General features: G+C 39.3%; 3 protein-coding genes across 3 annotated transcripts; 2 read left to right on the top strand and 1 right to left on the bottom strand.

Moving 5' to 3' along the window:
* Window positions 1-61: 61 nt before the first annotated feature.
* On the bottom strand, window positions 62-6,898 carry LOC111320273 (NADH-cytochrome b5 reductase 3). Its single transcript, XM_022922959.2, has 9 exons — window positions 6,751-6,898; window positions 6,404-6,556; window positions 5,830-5,902; window positions 5,530-5,636; window positions 4,931-5,060; window positions 4,029-4,112; window positions 3,573-3,658; window positions 1,846-1,942; window positions 62-1,717 (listed from the first exon to the last, which is right to left on the bottom strand). The coding sequence occupies exons 1-9, from the start codon at window positions 6,766-6,768 to the stop codon at window positions 1,545-1,547; spliced, it is 921 nt and encodes a 306-aa protein (XP_022778694.2). The 5' UTR covers window positions 6,769-6,898; the 3' UTR covers window positions 62-1,544.
* A 10-nt stretch (window positions 6,899-6,908) lies between these two features.
* On the top strand, window positions 6,909-10,945 carry LOC111319939 (myotrophin). Its single transcript, XM_022922655.2, has 5 exons — window positions 6,909-7,080; window positions 8,907-9,020; window positions 9,359-9,442; window positions 10,159-10,261; window positions 10,698-10,945. The coding sequence occupies exons 1-4, from the start codon at window positions 7,009-7,011 to the stop codon at window positions 10,243-10,245; spliced, it is 357 nt and encodes a 118-aa protein (XP_022778390.2). The 5' UTR covers window positions 6,909-7,008; the 3' UTR covers window positions 10,246-10,261; window positions 10,698-10,945.
* Window positions 10,946-13,137: 2,192 nt separating this feature from the next.
* On the top strand, window positions 13,138-16,820 carry LOC111320477 (myotrophin homolog). The gene is made up of 4 exons (XM_022923140.2): window positions 13,138-13,277; window positions 13,790-13,903; window positions 14,919-15,002; window positions 16,309-16,820. The coding sequence occupies exons 1-4, from the start codon at window positions 13,200-13,202 to the stop codon at window positions 16,414-16,416; spliced, it is 384 nt and encodes a 127-aa protein (XP_022778875.1). The 5' UTR covers window positions 13,138-13,199; the 3' UTR covers window positions 16,417-16,820.
* Window positions 16,821-18,450: the final 1,630 nt, after the last annotated feature.

Genomic DNA, 18,450 nt, shown 5'->3' with positions numbered 1-18,450 from the left:
CTTTGTTCATTATTTGTTTACTGCAAAAACCTAATGCATACTGACACCATACTCAACTAAGTACAGACCATGCTAAATTGACCCTTTATTCCTCTCTTTATTTTTCCTATGGTGCTTATCAGAGCCCAGTTGTTCAAAGGCTGATTAGTACTACAGTAACCCAGGGTTAAATTTTAATCCAGGATTCTCTATCCCTTTGTTCAGAAGCCTTTCCGCGATAGTTTTCTCTATTCTTTGAAGGGCATCCAGTCATCAAACTATACACAAAAATAATTGTACTGAATTTTCTTTTAAAACTTTCAGATGTTAAATTAGATTTCACGCTTACCCTGGGTTATCTTAACCCAGCTTTGAACAATTTGGCCCAGGAGAATTTGTGTAACAATCAAGAGATTCTTAACTGAGTTGTTGATCATTTCCTTTATTCTCCTGACCTTAATGTGTGATTCAGGGGTGATATTGTACGGAGAAATTAGATGTTAGTCACTCTTAAAGGCCAAAGTGTTGAACTATGATGTCAGTGTAACAAAGAGATGAAACTACTGGTATCTTTTTTCATTTTCAGCATATTTCAAGTGTTGGGCTCAGTCAATGGTAAAATATTCACCAAAATAGATAACACTGACAAATCAAACCTTTTTTTTTATGGTTATCACACAATTACCCACAAAGTTTGGCAGGATGTTAGTAAATGCACAGGTCAGTGATATGCTCAAATGACAAGTACATCATTTTAGTAATTAACTAAAAACCAAAACTTCCCAAAGAATGAGGTTAAGACTGTAAAATTGAATTGTGGCAAGGGAAGGGGGAGTATTTACTCCACATATTAGAACATACTGTCTGCAATAAGAAGATTGACCAATCACAATCTAGTAAGATTGAAACTAACTCCAAGCAAACCAGAGAAGTTTGGGTAAAATTGAAGAAGAGCTCCTCAAAATATCTGTCGCCCAACTGTCGGCCAACTGTTCACCAACAGTTGGCCGACATAATGAAAACAAATTCAGAAACAAGTAAATAGACTGTCATCTTGGTAAGTTTGAACTTGCACAATTACCTCAAAATATGAAACACCATGCGATAGTGGTAACTTTACAGTGCAAGGCATTATTGGCCATATCAATCTTCATTTATGTGAACTTGATGTGTAGTATCTGACTGACACATTTTGTTCTAAAATTGGAAGAGTTTAGTTACTTAGATTTAGCAATAAGAGTAAATTTTCTCAAAGACTCACAAAATTGCACAAGCCCGTGTTTTTGTTGTGTCTTTGTTGTGTTTTCTGTGTTTCGTTCACCAACAGTCAGCCGACAGTCCACTGACAGATATTTTGGGGAGCTGTTCTTCAATTTTGCCGAAGTTTGTTGGTTATTGTTAACTTGTTTGAAGAGAGTGGTAACCTCACCTCCCCCTCCCTCCTTAATTTGCATGAAACACCCCAGAGTATCATCCCCTTACCCCTGTCTAGGACCTGCCATCTTTGGTAGATATTAAGTAGTTGTTAAGCTATCCTGCCTGCCTGCCTCATTGCATTAGTGTATTCAAAAGGGAAAATACATATCAGAGGTGTAACCCAGTTTCTCTAAGTTAGGGATACAAGCATAGTTGATCATGGGAGGGGGTCCACACATGAGTATCTGAGTGTCTGGTCCAGGTGGTGGCATATGTTCCTTGAGCATTGTGTCGTCGATGAATCCTGAACTGTATGGCCATCCTATAAATTAAAAATCAACAACGGCAAATTAAAGTGCATTCCTTCATCAGTTTCATATATCAGATGTGAAAATGTACATGTATCCAATGGAGAAATCAATTAGAAATCTTAAAAAAATTGATCAATACCTTCTGGTGGTCTGTCAAGTGTATACCAAAGCTTGAAATTTTCACATTCCTGGGCTAGCTCCTCCAACTCTGGCCGTACAAGGATATCTCTCTCAGTCTTAAACCCAAAAGAAGTTCAGGTAAGTAAACACAAAATTTTGTCCATGGCTTATATAAGCCAAGGTTATAGCGGTTATATAGCTTAAATATAGCTTCCCGCATCTACCCCAAGTCACAATGTGGCTTCAGAGCTGGAAGGTCCACAGTGGACATGATCTTCTCCCTCCAACAACTGCAGGAGAAGTGTCGAGAGCAGCAGCAGCCTTTGTTCCATGTCTTCGTGGACCTCACCAAAGCTTTCGACTTGGTGAGCAGAGGTGGGCTCTTCCAGATCCTGCAGAAGATTGGATGTCCTCCTAAACTCCTGGCAGTCATTACCTCCTTCCATCAGGACATGCAGGGCATGGTTTGCTTCGATGGGGCCACCTCTGACCCCTTCCCAGTCAGCAATGGAGTGAAGCAGGGTTGCATTCTAGCATCAACCATGTTCGGGATATTCTTCTCCATGCTCCTCCAGTACGCTTTCGCCAACTGTGATGATGGAGTCTACATCTGTATGAGGCAAGATGGCAAACTCTTCAACATTGCCAGACTCCATGCCAAGACCAAGACCTATGAGGTGCTGATACGCAAGCTGCTGTTCGGAGATGACGCTGCTTTAACATCTCACAGCGAGGTCTCCAGCGCCTGGTCGACAAGCTGTCTGCTGCCTACAGAGAGTTTGGGCTGATAATCAGCCTTAAGAAGACCTACGTCATGGTGCAGGGTGCTGAGTCCCCCTCCTTCCATCACAATTGGGGACACTCAGCTCGAGGTCATGAACACCTTCACCTACCTGGGTTCCACAGTAACAGGCTCAACATCTCTTGACGCTGAAATCAACTCGAGAATCGCTAAGGCTGCAGGGGTCATGGCCAAACTTAACAAACGGGTGTGGAACAACAGCCTGCTGAGCGAAAGGACCAAGGTTTGCATCTACCAAGCTTGTGTCCTGTCGACTCTTCTCTATGGCAGCGAATCTTGGTCGACCTATGGCAGACAAGAGTGTCGCCTCAACAGGTTCCACCTCCGCTCACTTCGATGCCTCCTGTGCATCAAATGGCAGGAGCAAGTCCCAAACACTGAGGTCCTTCACCATGCTGATCTCTTTAGCATACCTTCTTTGCTCATTCAGAGACGCCTCCATTGGCTTGGACATGTCCACCACATGGTGCCTCAGCGCCTGCCACGTGAGATTCTCTATGGAGAACTGCGCGACGGCACCTGTCGAGCTGGCAGACCTCTGCTGTGCTTCAAAGACACCATAAGGCGCGACCTCAAAGCAGCTAACATCAACGTAACTACCTGGGAGGACATTGCTGTCGATCGTGACACCTGGCGGTACAGTGTCAAAGCTGGAGCTTCAAGAGTTGAGAAGGACGGAGGAGTCCAGGCCATATTGAAGAGAGCAGCAAGAAAGCAGCGCATGGTCTCTGTGTGCGCCCCATCTACCTACCTCTGTGCAAACTGCATGAGGGACTGCCACTCCAGGACCGGGCTTCATAGCCACGCGAGATCCTGCCCCGCCCACCCTGTGTGCTAACCATCACCTCTTCGAGATGAGGATGCCAAATAGTGGCTATATAGCTTAAATAGGCTTGGGTTAGAAATACGTTTTTTGCAAACTTTCGAAAAGCAGATGTACATACCTGGTTAGCAAACAAGAGAGTAATATTGGTTTTATCTTCAGTGTCTTTGATCACTGCACTGATGATCTGTAGCATGGGAGTTATGCCTGCAGAACACAGGTACAAACAAAAAAATCAAAGAACACTTGGGGTAGCTTTTATCAAATGTACCCACCCAAAAATTATCTTCAAGGTGATCTCAGTAAATGTTAGCAGAGTCAAGTTTATTTTCCTAGAGAACCAAATGTTAAATTTAACCCTTTAACTCCCAGAAGTGATTAAAATATAACTTCTCCCAATAATAGCCATACATTACCCAGTAAACAGGTAATGAGAATACTCACTCCAGGTAGAGATTGTTCTCTTGATCTACCACCAAATTCTTGTAACTAATTTGCAAGGAAATGTGTAGCAGCTAAAGGGGAGAAGTAACAATCAGATCCTGAAAGTTTAAACAACATAGGCAATCTCACATACCAGTTCCCCCTGCAATCAAACCAATGTTCTTAGCTGTTCTAAACTTAATGGGTTCCTTTGCATTCTCCTTGATAGCAAATTTCCCTGTATTTAAAAGAAAAATAGATCACATTAGTCAGTAACTAAGATGATCCTAGAAGTTACTATTTCTTTCTTTCTAGATCCAATTGAGAAGTTAAGGGTAACGTCCTTAATTATCTAGAGAATATTAACTCCACTAGTCTTTAAACATCTTTCTTGAGTTGAAAAAACTGCAAAACAAATTTAATTCTTTACAATACTATGTACTTATTGAGTAACTGGGAGGGCTGATGAGGAAAATATTTGGCTCAAAAATAAACAAATAAAAATATTTGATACATGAACCTTGCAGTGCTCCATTCGTACATCACGAGCTTGAGCCAAAAATTTTCCCCTAAACCACTACCAAACTTTGTCAATAAGCATTTTATCATAGCATTGAAAATTTTAAAAATCTTGTTTCAACCGAAAAACGAAACAATAGATGGGCACACACAGGAAAGCCACGAAAAAAGATTCTATTATAATAAAATATTTTCCTTCCTTTTTGCAAGTCAGAACGAAAAAAAAACTCAGAATTCATTGAAAACACAACCTTTTTATTATTTTCTTTTTTCCTTTAGGTTTTTGTAACAAAACCATGTGAGGGTAAGTCCCAAAGGCTTTTTCCAGACCAGCTCATGGCAACCTATCCTGCCCTTTACATGTCAGCTTTCCCTGTGGTTTTCTAAGGAATTGCGCACATGGTGTTGGACAGGTCATATGATAAAATTTTTTATTTGACTGATGCTCTACTTCCAAGAAGAAATAAATAAAAAAATAAAGAAGGCTCATAGTAAATTAAGGGTAACAAAAACAAAACTGAAAACTAAACAACTCACCCCTCCCTACATAAGTTAATTTTCCCGATGGTCCTCTGATATCAACAGTGTCACCTATATTCAGAGTATCCAGGTATTGTGACATTTTGCCACCATCTGGATACTTAGGATGAACATTCTTGAAATAAACCTTAAACAGAAATGAATTTAAATCAATTGAAAGACAGATCATCCCTCACATATGTTGAATATGAAAAATAATAAAAAACTCTCTTACACTTGAAAGACATTTTAACCACAGGTGAGTTAAGTTTAAAACATTGCAATAACTGCTCTGTAGATAGTCAAACATTGCATACATTTTGAGCTAAAAATGTTCCCCTATCAGTTTCATTAATTGTGTAAAATATTTTATTCTTTCCTGTGCCCATACATTTTCAAGGAGGCATCTCTTGACCTTTTGTGAGCCAGACTACCTTTAGAGAGTTACATATTTATTCTTTGTGTGCAGTAGCATTCATTTTCTATTTTCTTTACCTTTCAAGCATTAAAAAGACTAAAACTTGTAGACTTGTAGAACTCTAGTTACAACAACCATAAGAGAAATTTTAGACATACGCCTTCAAAAAGAGCGAAGATCAAAGATATGTATGGTTCACCTTGATCACAAGTTCAAAATATCCCACTTCATCATCAGAAGTCACCGGTGTATATGGCCTTATGACGAGACTGTCATTGATTTTAGCACTGAGATACATGTGATTGCCTGAAACAGAGAGAGCAAATGATCCACTGTTCTGGAATAAAGAATCAACATCTCAGACACTGCAATAACAAGGAATAACAGTTTGATTTACTACCCAGCAGGTGCATACTGTAAAAGCTGAGGCAGTGTCCTGGTGGAATTTTAAACAATCAACAAAAAATCTTACTTGAATAAAGCTCAAAATTAAACCTACCAACAGGAAGTCCAAGTACGTGTTCAGGAGACTGTAGCTCAAAGCGAAACCTTCTTGTATCGTGACTTACAATCTATTACAAACATAGAAATGCAACATGCAGTTTATTTCCTATTACTAGTCATGTGTGAGCATAATGACAACAGCAGGTTTTTATCAGGTGAATTACACTACATAGAACCTTAAAAATGATTGGGTTTTATAGAGTGTGATTTATACATGTGATTGGGGAGAGGGGGGAACTGGGAATTGGTTTGGGTACACACTGCCAAAGTCCACAACCTTGCCTTTTTTCTCTCTGCCTTCTGCATATCTTCAGCTGGGAAAAGGTATCATATCTTTGCAAGGATTTCCAGTGGATCAAGAGAAATCCAATCACTACAAAGATTGAAATTTAGGATTCTGGACTACACACCCCATAACCACATTAATGTCTTTTATACCAAATAAGTGACAGGCTTTCCCTCGTCCGGGGAGAATTACCCCTCCCAGACAGAGAATCTCCAGAAAAAGGAGTTCTGATGCGCATTCGGGCGAATTGCGCGCAAGGATAAATGTTACACCGCACCCTTACCTTCTTGTCAACGAGTTTAAATGGAACCTTTTTTTGCGGATCTAACGCAACAGGTCTACTCTTCTTTCCATTTTCTTGCTTTCTAAGAAAAAAAGTTACCACTCCAAACGCCATAGTGACTATAACGACACCAGCAGCGACAAAAACAGGTTTCTAGAGAGCAATAAGGCAATGTTATAAAGTAGCAACCAACTGCTGACATGGTCGGGTAGACCAGACATGTTTGTTAGGTAGGTAACTCCAAACAGTGGCAAATCAAACTAACGCGTCGAGAAAAGGCATACGGTTTGGAAAAGGAGAAGAATACTCCAACAAAAGGCTATTAATTCTTATCGAGCGGTTCTTACCATAAATCGATCGTCCATAATTTTAAAATCACGCCAACCTGATTCAAAACCTGCGACACTCGCCAGTTGAAGGAAGAGTAAACAGCCTTCTTGCACCCTTATGTTATTGTAAGAACCCGTGATCTGTCCCTTGACCTGTCGAAAAGACTTATGGGTATTATTTCCTCTTGGCTCGATAGGTGAGAGAGAGTGAGAAAGAGAGAGAGAACTAAGATATCTCGATCTTGGGAATATAATTTTTACTTTTGCACCTCCAATATGGGCGAAGAATTTGTATGGGCCTGCAAGAATGGAGATCTTGATCAAGTGAGAGCTATCGCGGAGAAACCGGTGAGAAAAACTGTGCTCGTGAATAATAATACTTCGTTGTCTATCTTGTGGGTGTGATGTCCGGATCTGAACGGGTCCCAATTTCTTGCTTTGGCTTGTGTGCAAACGTCATGGCTTCTAGAAAAGGCCACGCATTATAAAACGGTATTGATCGACTAGTCAGTATCTGCCGGTGGGTCTTATCCTCTGAACCCGGGTATTACGCGAAAAAATTTTTTAGAAGAATGACAATATTGGTAAGGTTTGCCAGGCTTTCGGATTATTATCGTCTTGTTATTCGCGTCAAATTTCATAAAGCTTCTTGATCGCAAAAGTAACTTAATCGACTCCATTAAAACACTGCAGCTGGTTTAAAGGGAAACTGCAACAATTACGGGTTTGAAGTTTCAGTTTTACCTTCCTTTAGGAGCTTTTGTTAGAAATCTAGAATTCACTCTGGTCTGGATACAGTACCATATTAAACATGTATGCAAGTGTTTTCTGAAATAAAACTAACATGTGCATCGTATCTACCAGAACCATGAAAAGTATTTTTGGGGGCAAAAGTTATTTTGCATCTGAATTTGCCAGTAGTTACCAATATGTTAACACCTTAACAATATTGCAAGTCTAAGACAACGACTCCAGACGGCTTTCAGAATTTTTTACTTTCAGTATTATTACATTGGAGCTTATTGGTGCAAATAACGTGACTTCAAAGCCACGTCGCATAATTGTTTAATTATTTAAAATCTTGTGAGTTTGAGTGTTTTTCAAACAAAACTCTTTGAAAAAAAGGTAAATTGTTTGGATGTGAATGTGACATTTTTTTGTTTATGTTGTGAAATGTTGCCTGTAACAGAAATTGCCCACAGGTTCAGTGCAAACTATTTTCATAAATTGTTGTAACTTAAGTTTAATTTCATAAATAGATAAATTGAATGAATTGAAAATGAGAATTTTCTAAGCAGGAACAAATCTTCAGAGTTGCCAGGTTATACAGAGTTTATATGAAAATTGCTTTATTTGTACAAAGGCAATGACCTGAAAGATGACAAACTTTTGGAACTGCAGTAGGGCTGCTTACAATGGAAATTGAAAAGTAACTGAGCAAACATGAAGACTAAGAATGCAGACATTTTCCTTAACCCTTAAAACACAAAGAGTGACCAGCATCTAATTTCTCTATACAGTAATAATGGCTGAATCTTTCATTGAGATGTAGTGAGAATGAAGGAAATGATCACCAACCTACGAAGCTATGATTGTTTATTGAATTCTCCTTGTCAGTCCCACAAGAAATATATAGAGAATAACACGGAGAATCTAGACACTGATGTGAGTGTAAAGGGTTTACTAAGACTGCATTGAAATAGTAATGCAATACAGTGGAATCCCGATTTCTCAAACCTCTAGAGGAAATGCAAATTGGTTCGAGAAATTGGGAGTTTGAGAAATCGGGGGTGAAATTAAAAGTGAAACAAATCCAAGGTAAACAAGGTTTGGTTCGAGATATCGGGAGGTTCAAGAAACCGAGGGTTCGAGAAGTCAAGATTCCACTGTAGTTTATGCAGTAATAGTATCAAAAGTCATGAAAACCCTTGACTTTAAATTGGCTAAACCCTCTTTTTTTCTCATTCCCTTTGGGGCTACACAGCTTGCTTAGGTTCTCCTCAACGAAACTGCCAGCCATGCAGACTAGTTATTACAACCTCATGAAAAATTGCCTATTTATTCCACAAATCCCAAAAGAAGCTCAAGCTAACACTTTAACAGTGTCTAGTTTACTACAAAACAAGTATGGAATGTACATATTCATGTACTAATGTCAAACCTCTATTTTTAAGGGTTTCGATGTAAATGCAGAGATTCTGAATGGAAGAAATGGGGTTCATTTTGCTGCAGATTATGGGCATAGTAACATCATTGAGTATCTTCTTTCGAAAGGAGCAGACATCAATGTGAGTTTTTTTTTATCAATTTTGTTACTCACAGACTTACAAAAGTCTGTTTAAGCAAAGAGTCAGTTCTGAATTTAAGATTTGAAGTAATGCATGAAAAAATTATGCATGTCTCACTGGCGAGCAATGAGAGTAAAGAGAACATATCAATTAGGGGATTGTCAGTTGATCCAATACAAAATTATCAGAACTTGTATCGTAAGAATTGCATGGCAGCATGTGATTTTGGGAGTGAAAAGGTTCATCTGAGATGAAGGTGAACGAAAAATAAATTTTGTGTCCTGTTCCTCAACTCAATGAATGATAGGAACTAATGGTATTGGTTTTCTTTACCAAAGCGTCCAGACAAATATAACATCACTCCTTTGTTAGCAAGTATATTTGAAGGCAAAACAGACTGTGTCAAGTTGCTACTTGAAAAGGTAAGAGAATTCTGCAAGCACAAGAGTTTTCTCTTGTAATCAGTGCATCCAAAAACCAAGATTGATGTTGATGGGTGCTATTAATTATATTGAACCGATGCAACTCACTGATGAATTTTTCTAATCAGCAATAGCAATAGCAATGGATACTGATGGGTCAGCTTCATATACCTGCATTTAGAGCCATTGTTAATGGACTGTTGAAAATCATCCAAAATTGCTTTGGTTTTACTTTACTTTGCTTTGCGATTGATTCAGTCAACCACTCTTTCAACCATTCAGAGGGTAATTAAACTAACAACAATCACAACTTTGTCATTTATCTTTTCCTGTGCTTCAACCAGTTTGATTGTTTTCATGGTCACATTTGGATGCAAATCTCACCTTAGAGTGCTGACAGCAGCATCTCAAGGGATAATAATAGTCTGTAAATTCATTTTAAAAGAGCACCTTATTCAGTAAGTCATCAGTGTTGTAAACATGGTATGCGCAACTGTTTTCAAACACAAGGATACTGAAATTCTCTTTTGGTCACCTACATTAAAAGATTAGCATGATGAAAATTTGATATCTGAACAAGTGAAAGAGGGTGAAAGAGGGAAAAAGGTTTTTTTCCCCTTTGTGGAGAAGAAATTGTTGTTTACTCTACTCATCATAGCAAACTTCATTACAAGTCAGTTCTACAGCAATGACTCACTGTATACTTTTCAATCCAGGGTGCGGATAAGACTTTGAAGGCTCCAGATGGTAGCTCTTATATTGAATGTGCAGAGACAGATGAGATTAAAAGTCTTCTCAAATAGGTTGCCCACGAAAAAGGTATGTCTCATTTTTTTTTTTCTTTTTTTTTTTTTCCTTTTTTTTTTTGTACTTTCTGGTACGATTTTGTGGGAGAGGTGGTGGCCTTCTTAGACTCTGGGTCAAGATCTTTGGTTGCAAGTCCTAGCTGGCTCATTGTTCTGTGTTCTTGGTCAAAACATGTCACTCTTTGAGTGCCTCACTCAACCCCAGGAGTATAATTAGATACTGGTAAATTATTTGGAGAATCTGATGAAATGTCTGGGTAACCCTGCAATGGACTAACATCCCATTCAGAGATGTTTCCTTTTGTTATCAACATCTGTTTCTTTTGTTTGGATTGTTTGGAGATCTGATGAATTTGATGAAATGCTAGGTAACCCTGCAATGGACTGGCATCCCATTCAGAGATGTTTCCTTTTGTTTTTAACATTTGTCTCTTCTCCTTCTCCAACAGCATAGAAGGCTGCCAGAAGAATCATTAGTTATGACAGTAATTTCCTTCGAGGAAGCCAGAAGAAGGAGCCTAACAGTTTCCATTGGTCATTGATAACCAAATGAAGCATTTTTGTACAAAGATAAAACTAAACGCAGCCAAAAACCTAATTGATAGTTTTTAGAATTTGACTTCCAAGTGTTTTATTATTACTGAGTTATTAAAATGGAATTGTTTGGATTATATTAAAGGCTATAGGTGATCTGTAAGTTTCTGACCTTGTTTGATGTGTGGTATTCCATGTTGTCGTTATGCAAGTGTAGAGTAACAAATTTGCTGCTCCCCTTTAAGATCCAACAGCTTAAGTACATATGTAGCATGGATATATCGAAATTCCACTTCAATAGGGTGTGTGCCTGTGCTTGATATTCAAAATTTACTGTCACCCCTCATATAAGATTTATTAATTTATGACTTGCTGTCTTCCAGTCCAAAAAATACCTGACGTTTTTTTTTAAAGGGTGTTTAGGTTTCAAACGCGTTTAAAGTGAGAGGGCCCACAATTAGGCATTGTCCACTGCAAAACTTCTTTATTTTAATTACATGAAGGAAAGGAAGAAACGGTGTTCCCAACAGAGAATTAAAGACCAGACTGAAGTTCAGAGGATTCAAAGTTCAACGAGCACATTGTGTGTCGTAGTGTATCCCAATTGCCAGTTGGAGTGATTTTACGATAACTATTGCCAATCTGTTCTTACTTGTTGACCTTTAGAAGGCCACTATGTCATTAAAGCGATCCTAAATTAGATTCGGTTAAACGTTTTAAATTGACTTTTGCATGAGGTTACCAGTCGTCCCAAATCTGCAGGTGCCACATTTGTCTAAAGTTAGCTCCAGAAGAAACACGATTTTTTTTACGTTTTGGCTCTATCTGATTGGTAAGCTCGAGGTGTTGGTCACACCTGGGTGGAAGACCGGGAAATATATTTTTTTTGTGAGAGTAGTGCAAAAAACGAAAGTAACAGTTAAGTTTTATTTACCACCATTAAATAGGATTTATGTCATGTGAACTGGGTGAGGAAGACAGTTTTTGTTTACAAAAGTAAGCTTTACTTGAAACCGGTAAACGTATCTATGAAATCCCTCCCTTCTCCCCTAAGTGAGTAATGTTCAAAGATCGCCTACTCAGTCCGAATGAACGGCGAGAACTTCACATATGTTTAAGAAAGTATTGATAAAAAGAAGTAATAATTGAAAAATACTAGATTGATATTCTCTCCCTACTTAATTTTAGAGTGAAATTAAGTGCTAGTCAACCTAACAGCGTGATGCTGGTACCGAATGAGAGTTCGATTCCCTCCAGTGCTTACGATCTTCATAGTTTTCTTTTTTTCAGCCTTGAACTTCTCCGTCCCTAGCCTCCTCCCTCCCCCCCCCCCCTCCCCCCTCCAACTCAGGAGGTTAATTTGGCCCGGTCACCTTTTTATCTCACTTGATAACACGGTCCTTGTTGTTTTTTAAATAACAAACAACTCGACAAATTAGGAGAGTGTCTGTCTGCCAAAGTAATTTTCTGATGCAATTTGGGTCAGTTTGTGTTTGAAATTTAAAATAAATTTTCTGGGCAGGGTAATGGTCTCCTGTTCTTATTTATTTTTCTTTGGTAATAAGTGACCTTTAGAAGCGATGTTTACGCTGGTAGCTAGTTGTTTGCCGAGAATGTGCGTTTGCTGATGCATTTTGAAGTTAAAAGTTATATCAACACATCACTCCCAAACAACGAAATCCAAATTCAAACAACATCTGAAACATTCCTATTATCAGTAAGACCAGTCTGACATCATCAACTCCATCTCGCTCACGCCTTTGTAATAAGCGTTTTTTTTTTTATGAAGACTTACCAGTTAAAATATTCCAATAACATTATACCTTTTTTTAGGCCTGTCTGACAGATCGCTGTTATGTTTTGCACATGATCTCAAGCTTGTATTATAGCCTTTCAAGGAAATGTTGACCTCTGCAAGCAGTCGTGAAGTCACAAAACAAACACTCCCGAGACGACGCAAGATAAGCCACCTGGGACCCACCCTGTCCGTTGATAGCAAAATTTTTAATGACCTCCATTGGGCTTTTTGCCGTGTGAAAACGATCGTATTTTCTCTCCACAGAGCATACTTTAAGTTCATTGTTACGAGTTCGACAACTTTTTTATTCAAATGCGTTTTAAATCTATTTGTTTATTTGCGCTTACGGCAACAGAAACCAATAAACCCCCCATCAGCACTTTGACTACAAGAGACAAAACGTTTACAATGTGGTCTTTTATCTCGATAATTAATCAAAATTGAATGGATCAGTGCGTTTGCCAACTCGCATGACCTGAGCTTAAGAATTTAATAAATATCATTGTTAAGAATCCATGCAGCTAAGAAGTCCGTGCGTGAAGACATCTGTTAAGTAGTTCGCTGATATCCGACAGTGCCCCGTACCTGCTTCGACGCCAGTTGAAAATCTACTAAAATCATGAGCGCCAGCGAACAGTTTATCCAGGCCATTCAAACTGGGGATTTAGTTTATGTGGAGAAACATCTAAGAAGACCGGTGAGAACTCTATTAGTTGTAAATACCGAAGGGGTGCTGTCTGGAAAGAAGCCCCAAAGTCGTTAACTCGCTATGCGGGTTTCGCCTCTGTTGGCTATCTGTTAGTATAAGAGAAAAAATAATGATTTGAAACTAAAATCAATCCCTAGATTTTAGGTAATGAAGTATAACGGTATGTTGATATGGTCTTGGGAGCGACCGTAACAATAGCAAAATCGTCACAGTGCAGATTGGTCTGGCAATAGCTTGGGAAAAGCGAAACTGTACAAGTAATCTGCTAGCCAAGAGTATTTTAAAAATGGGAACTTTTAGGCGTATAGGAAGAAATATAACATCAGAAGACCGAACAGCTTTGCATAGAAGGTAATTAAAAGGAGTATCTTTTTAAGGGGTGAGTGTTGTTGACCGAGGTCAAATAAGCTGACCCATCCCTCCCCTCTCTTTATCTCTCCCTCATCATTCCTTACCTTACCCTACCCCAATCATTAACTTCACGGAATATTCTTTCGCAGGGAACTGAAATCAACGCTGAGGTGAGACACGGGCGAAATGCACTCCATTACGCCGCTGATGCAGGAAAGGTTCCCATTGTTAGATTTCTGTTAGAAAACATGGCTATCATTGATGTAAGGACATATCTTGTTTTGTAAACCGTAATTCAGTGTCTTTGCCTAATCATGAACTTTACAGCTGACTTCTTTTTCAAGTTTTAAATAGTTTAAACCTGTTAAAAATAGTTTAAGACGGAGCCAGATATCAGACAAAATATCATAGACATAGACCCGCCAAAAGAAGAAAAATGCTGAGATCTTGTGCTTCGCGTCGTCATGATTAGCTTCAAACTAAGACCTTGCTTGTACCAAGCCCGATCGCGTGGTATTGATTGCACATGTATTCCGAAACAGACCCCCTTGGAAGAAACATTTAATAGCTCTTTAGAACGATTTTGTCAGTAATTTGAGCCCAGTAGCTGTTGTCGCTCTAAAATAGTGCCTTGATAGCGCATGATGGTTTGCTAATGATCTCGAATAACGTGTTTTCCACCGTCAAATACTTGCACGTTTTGAGGTTATCAGATTTCATTCCACGCTTTTGGCTCGTGTTCGCAACGGTTTGTTTGGAGTTCATTTTTTATCTTTGATTTTCAACACCCTCATAGTGATCAAAAAACACCACATGTATTACACAGACATGATAACGAAACACGCGGACCTATCTCAAGCAATAGGGCAAAGGAACCTTGTTTTAAATAAACAATTTTACCGCGGCACGCAGCTGCATTTCAGAAGGAAGTACAGCCATCCATCTTCTCAATTAGAAAAGCTTAAGGTGATCGTCTAGAGAAACTCACCTTTATCCTTACAACACAATTTTCGTTCGATAAGTCGGACTGACCATTGACTCCTTCTCTAATGTCACGCAACGGGAGGGCGTTGTGTGACAAACCAACCGGAGCCTTTGCATGGTTGGTTTTTTCCTTGCAAGAAGTTTATCTCACATTGGCACATAAACGTCAAGAAACATTTCAGCAACCAATTTTTTTTTCTCATCAAACTATTATCGTGTATAGTCCATGGAATAGACGTAATTTATATTTCTGTTTCTCTTCCACTTTAAAACTATCTTCATCTTCCTCTCCAGTACCAAGACCTCGATGGTATGACTCCACTTATGGCCGCAGTTGATAAAGATCATCTTCCCACTGCGGCTTTCCTTCTGAAAGAGGTAGGCGAATTCTCTCGCTGAGCCAGCAGATATGAATATGGCAAAGTAATTTGTGTTTTACACGTAGAAATGTGCTCGAGATCTTGAGAAGTATAATTGGTAACACAGAATAATTTCGAATGTTGACCGTGCAACAATCCAATTTCTTTCCACATCCTTTGTACTAACAACAAACATATGAAACATATGTGTGAACTGCGGTTATGAGACGTATATGAGAACGATCCTTCGCAGTAAAGCACTATTTGAGCAATAGTGAAAATCAGACCTGAAAAAAATTTCAGGCCTGTACGGGATTCGAACCACTGACCTCTGCGATACTAGTGCAGCGCTCTACCAATACATATGTTTCATATGTTTGTTGTTGTTTGATTTATCATCTACGGGTTTATATCGAATTAATTTGATGGCCTGCTCCCAGTTGGCTTGTTAGCTCAATTGGTAGAGCGCTGCACTAGTATCGCAGAGGTCAGTGGTTCGAATCCCGTACAGGCCTGAAATTTTTTTCAGGTCTGATTTTCACTATTGCTCAAATAGTGCTTTACTGCGAAGGATCGTTCTCATATACATCCTTTGTACTGTTGAAGGTACAATCTTAGACACGTGTTCAAAGAGTAGATTGTTACGGGGGGGGGGAGAGGTAGTTGGAGCATGATTTGATGCACCACTTTGAATGGTGTATCTTGAGCAATAGGATTAACTAGGGGTTCAGTTAGTACACGGGGTTAGGCGGAGAGGGGAGGACTGATAATACTGCAAAGAGAAATAAAGGAATGAGGTTTGGGACAGGTCACGATCTGCTTGCTAAACGTTTTTTTTTTATTCGGACTGCGACCACATTCCTTTTCACTGAAAGGGCAAACTGAACCCCTGTAGCTGGAGCAAGCTGTAAGAGAATATCCGTCAATTAGTTTTCGCAGGGTGATCATTTTTGAAATAATAGAGAAATACAGAGCTAAATAATTTTGAATATATCAACAAAGTTGAAATGGTAAATTGGCCACCGTTACGATTATAAAAGCTGACGTTTCGAGCGTTAGCCCTTCGTCGGAGCGAAATAATTTTGGTCATCGTGAACATGGTCTTAGTAGATTCCCGGTTGAGCATACAAAATAAATGTCTGTGGCGTCTTTTTAAGTGTTATGTTTGGATGAGCGTCGAGGTCTAGCACTGCGTTCCGGTCGACAGCCCAGGAAACCGCCTTGAAGTAGACTTCGCATCAGCTTGATATTCTTATTAGCTACCCAATATACGTCTGCAGCGAGCCACATATTCAATGCACCACATTTTCTTTTTCTCTAACAAGGGAGCAGACCCAACTATAGAAGATGAAACAGGAAAAACAGCTTTTGATATCGCGAAGGAAAAGAATTTTACGAAGATCCAGCTTCTCTTAGAAGAATACAAGAAGTAAATACGTTCAAGTTGTTAAAAAAAAATTCCTCAAATGAAGTTCGCTCAACTTTAAATTGTTGCTGATGTTCTTATTCTTTGTATGCAAGTAACTTTGTTTGTGATGTGTAATTAACAAATAGATTCCACGATGCCTTGCGTCTCTTCAGTTCTAAAAAAAATGGTGACGTCAAAATTAAACGTGGTGAGAACACAAAAGTGGCCCACGAGGCCAACCTCGTTCCCAGGGCCTTTTCCCTAAGTTGGGGGTGGGGCACTGGGGATGAGGTTGCCACGAGGCGCAGCAGAATGTGTCACTGACGTTGTTACCACATTTTGATGTATTCTGCGATCTTTTACTGAGCAGACCCACATCAACATGCAATCTCCTTGTTTTATATAATAAAAAAATGAAACATTTGTTTAGTACTGGTGAAGTAATACGCCTGTCCTCCAATAGATTAGAAGCAGAACCAATCAGTATGCGTGCGTGATTCAACTTTTCCTTTACCGAGCCGGAGTAGCCTCCTGGGGTAGGCGAACTATCTGTTATGTCCAGATGTTTCCTGTTAGTCAAAATAACTCAGTGTACACGTTTTAACCTGTGATTGAGCAAGCAATGCGTAGCAATTGATGCAAATATATATATATATATATAGCACAGAAAAGTTAGTCAACTTCAAAAATCGAACTATCAACGGTTTACCATTATGCAAATTAGTGACCATTGGCTAGTCGGCCAACCTTGAGATGAGTTTAATTTTTTGAGTAGTTCTTTGTTTCGTTTTGTTTTGTTTTGTTTTTTTTTGTTATGAGAATATTGTTTCTAAACGGGAAAATAAGCTATTAAAAACGCGTCTTTAATGAATTTCATGTCGACCCACCCGCGCCCGCTACCGCATTCACTCGCGCTCTCACACACACAACACACACACACACACACACACACACACACACACACACACACACACACACACACACACACAAAATCGGCCAGTTTTAGTTTTTTTTAGTTAATGTACATAAATGTACATTAACTAATCCTAAAAAGCTTTTCCGTTGTTTCTACGGTCCTCCTTCTAACAGGAACTCAAACTGCCACCTTCCTAACCTTCCATCGTCTCCATCCGTTCGCCTGTTGTCGTCGTCCATCCGCCATGATACAAATCGCTCGCACATCCAAACAAAATCAAAATCAACTCAGCTAAAACTCCGCTCAGAGACGCCAAATAGTCTCGCAAAACTGCTTAACAATCTGCAAAGTATACTAGATACTTCTTTAAGGATGCTCTGGCGCTCTAAACTCGCCCTGCTTTCGATGGGAACGGATTTTTATGAGAACACTCTAAAACACGTCCACACTACTTGCCGCCATATTATTTATTCATTATTATTATTATTATTATTATTATTATTGTCTATTACTATCATACATCATCAGAGTAAGGAAGACCTTTTCAGAGGAAGAAAGGCATGAACAGGGGTCTGCAAGTCCGTCGATCCAGGTTACTTTTCGGCCCGATCTGTGGATCTGAAGTTTTTTTTCGTTGAAATCCAGATCCGCGTCAATCTAAAAATTTCCGAAGGATAACACTCCCGTTTTTCGCTTTTCATCTTCCTGAACAGTTTTAGTTTTGAGTATATGTGTTTGAGAAGGTAGCGTTGTATAGAGCATCAAGGCACTGAAGGCATCTGGAGCTCAAGACTACTAAACCCGACCGAAATTGACCATAAGATCCACAATCTAGAACCCGCAATCCGTGTATTTGTTATAGCAAGACACACCGATCCCTTAACCTATCGTTCCACTACTCAGCCAGAGCCAACCAAAAACTAACCATGCGGTCCAGAACCCGCAATCCTTGTCTATGATAAGGAAAAATCCGGCGATCCCTCAACATATCCAGCCCCACCCTTTTTTGAGGCCAACAGTTATATAGATTGTGTCATACTCATAGCCTTGATGAAATGTCAAGGACTACCGGTGATAACATTGGGGTAGACTGAGCAACAAAAGAAAAGGACAGGCTATTGAAACAAATGTAATCGTACAACA

Source organism: Stylophora pistillata, chromosome 10 (genome assembly GCF_964205215.1).
Source record: "Stylophora pistillata chromosome 10, jaStyPist1.2, whole genome shotgun sequence".
NCBI lineage: Eukaryota > Metazoa > Cnidaria > Anthozoa > Scleractinia > Pocilloporidae > Stylophora > Stylophora pistillata.
The sequence above is the reverse complement of the archived record's forward strand: the minus strand, read 5'-3'. Positions and strand labels throughout refer to the sequence as shown.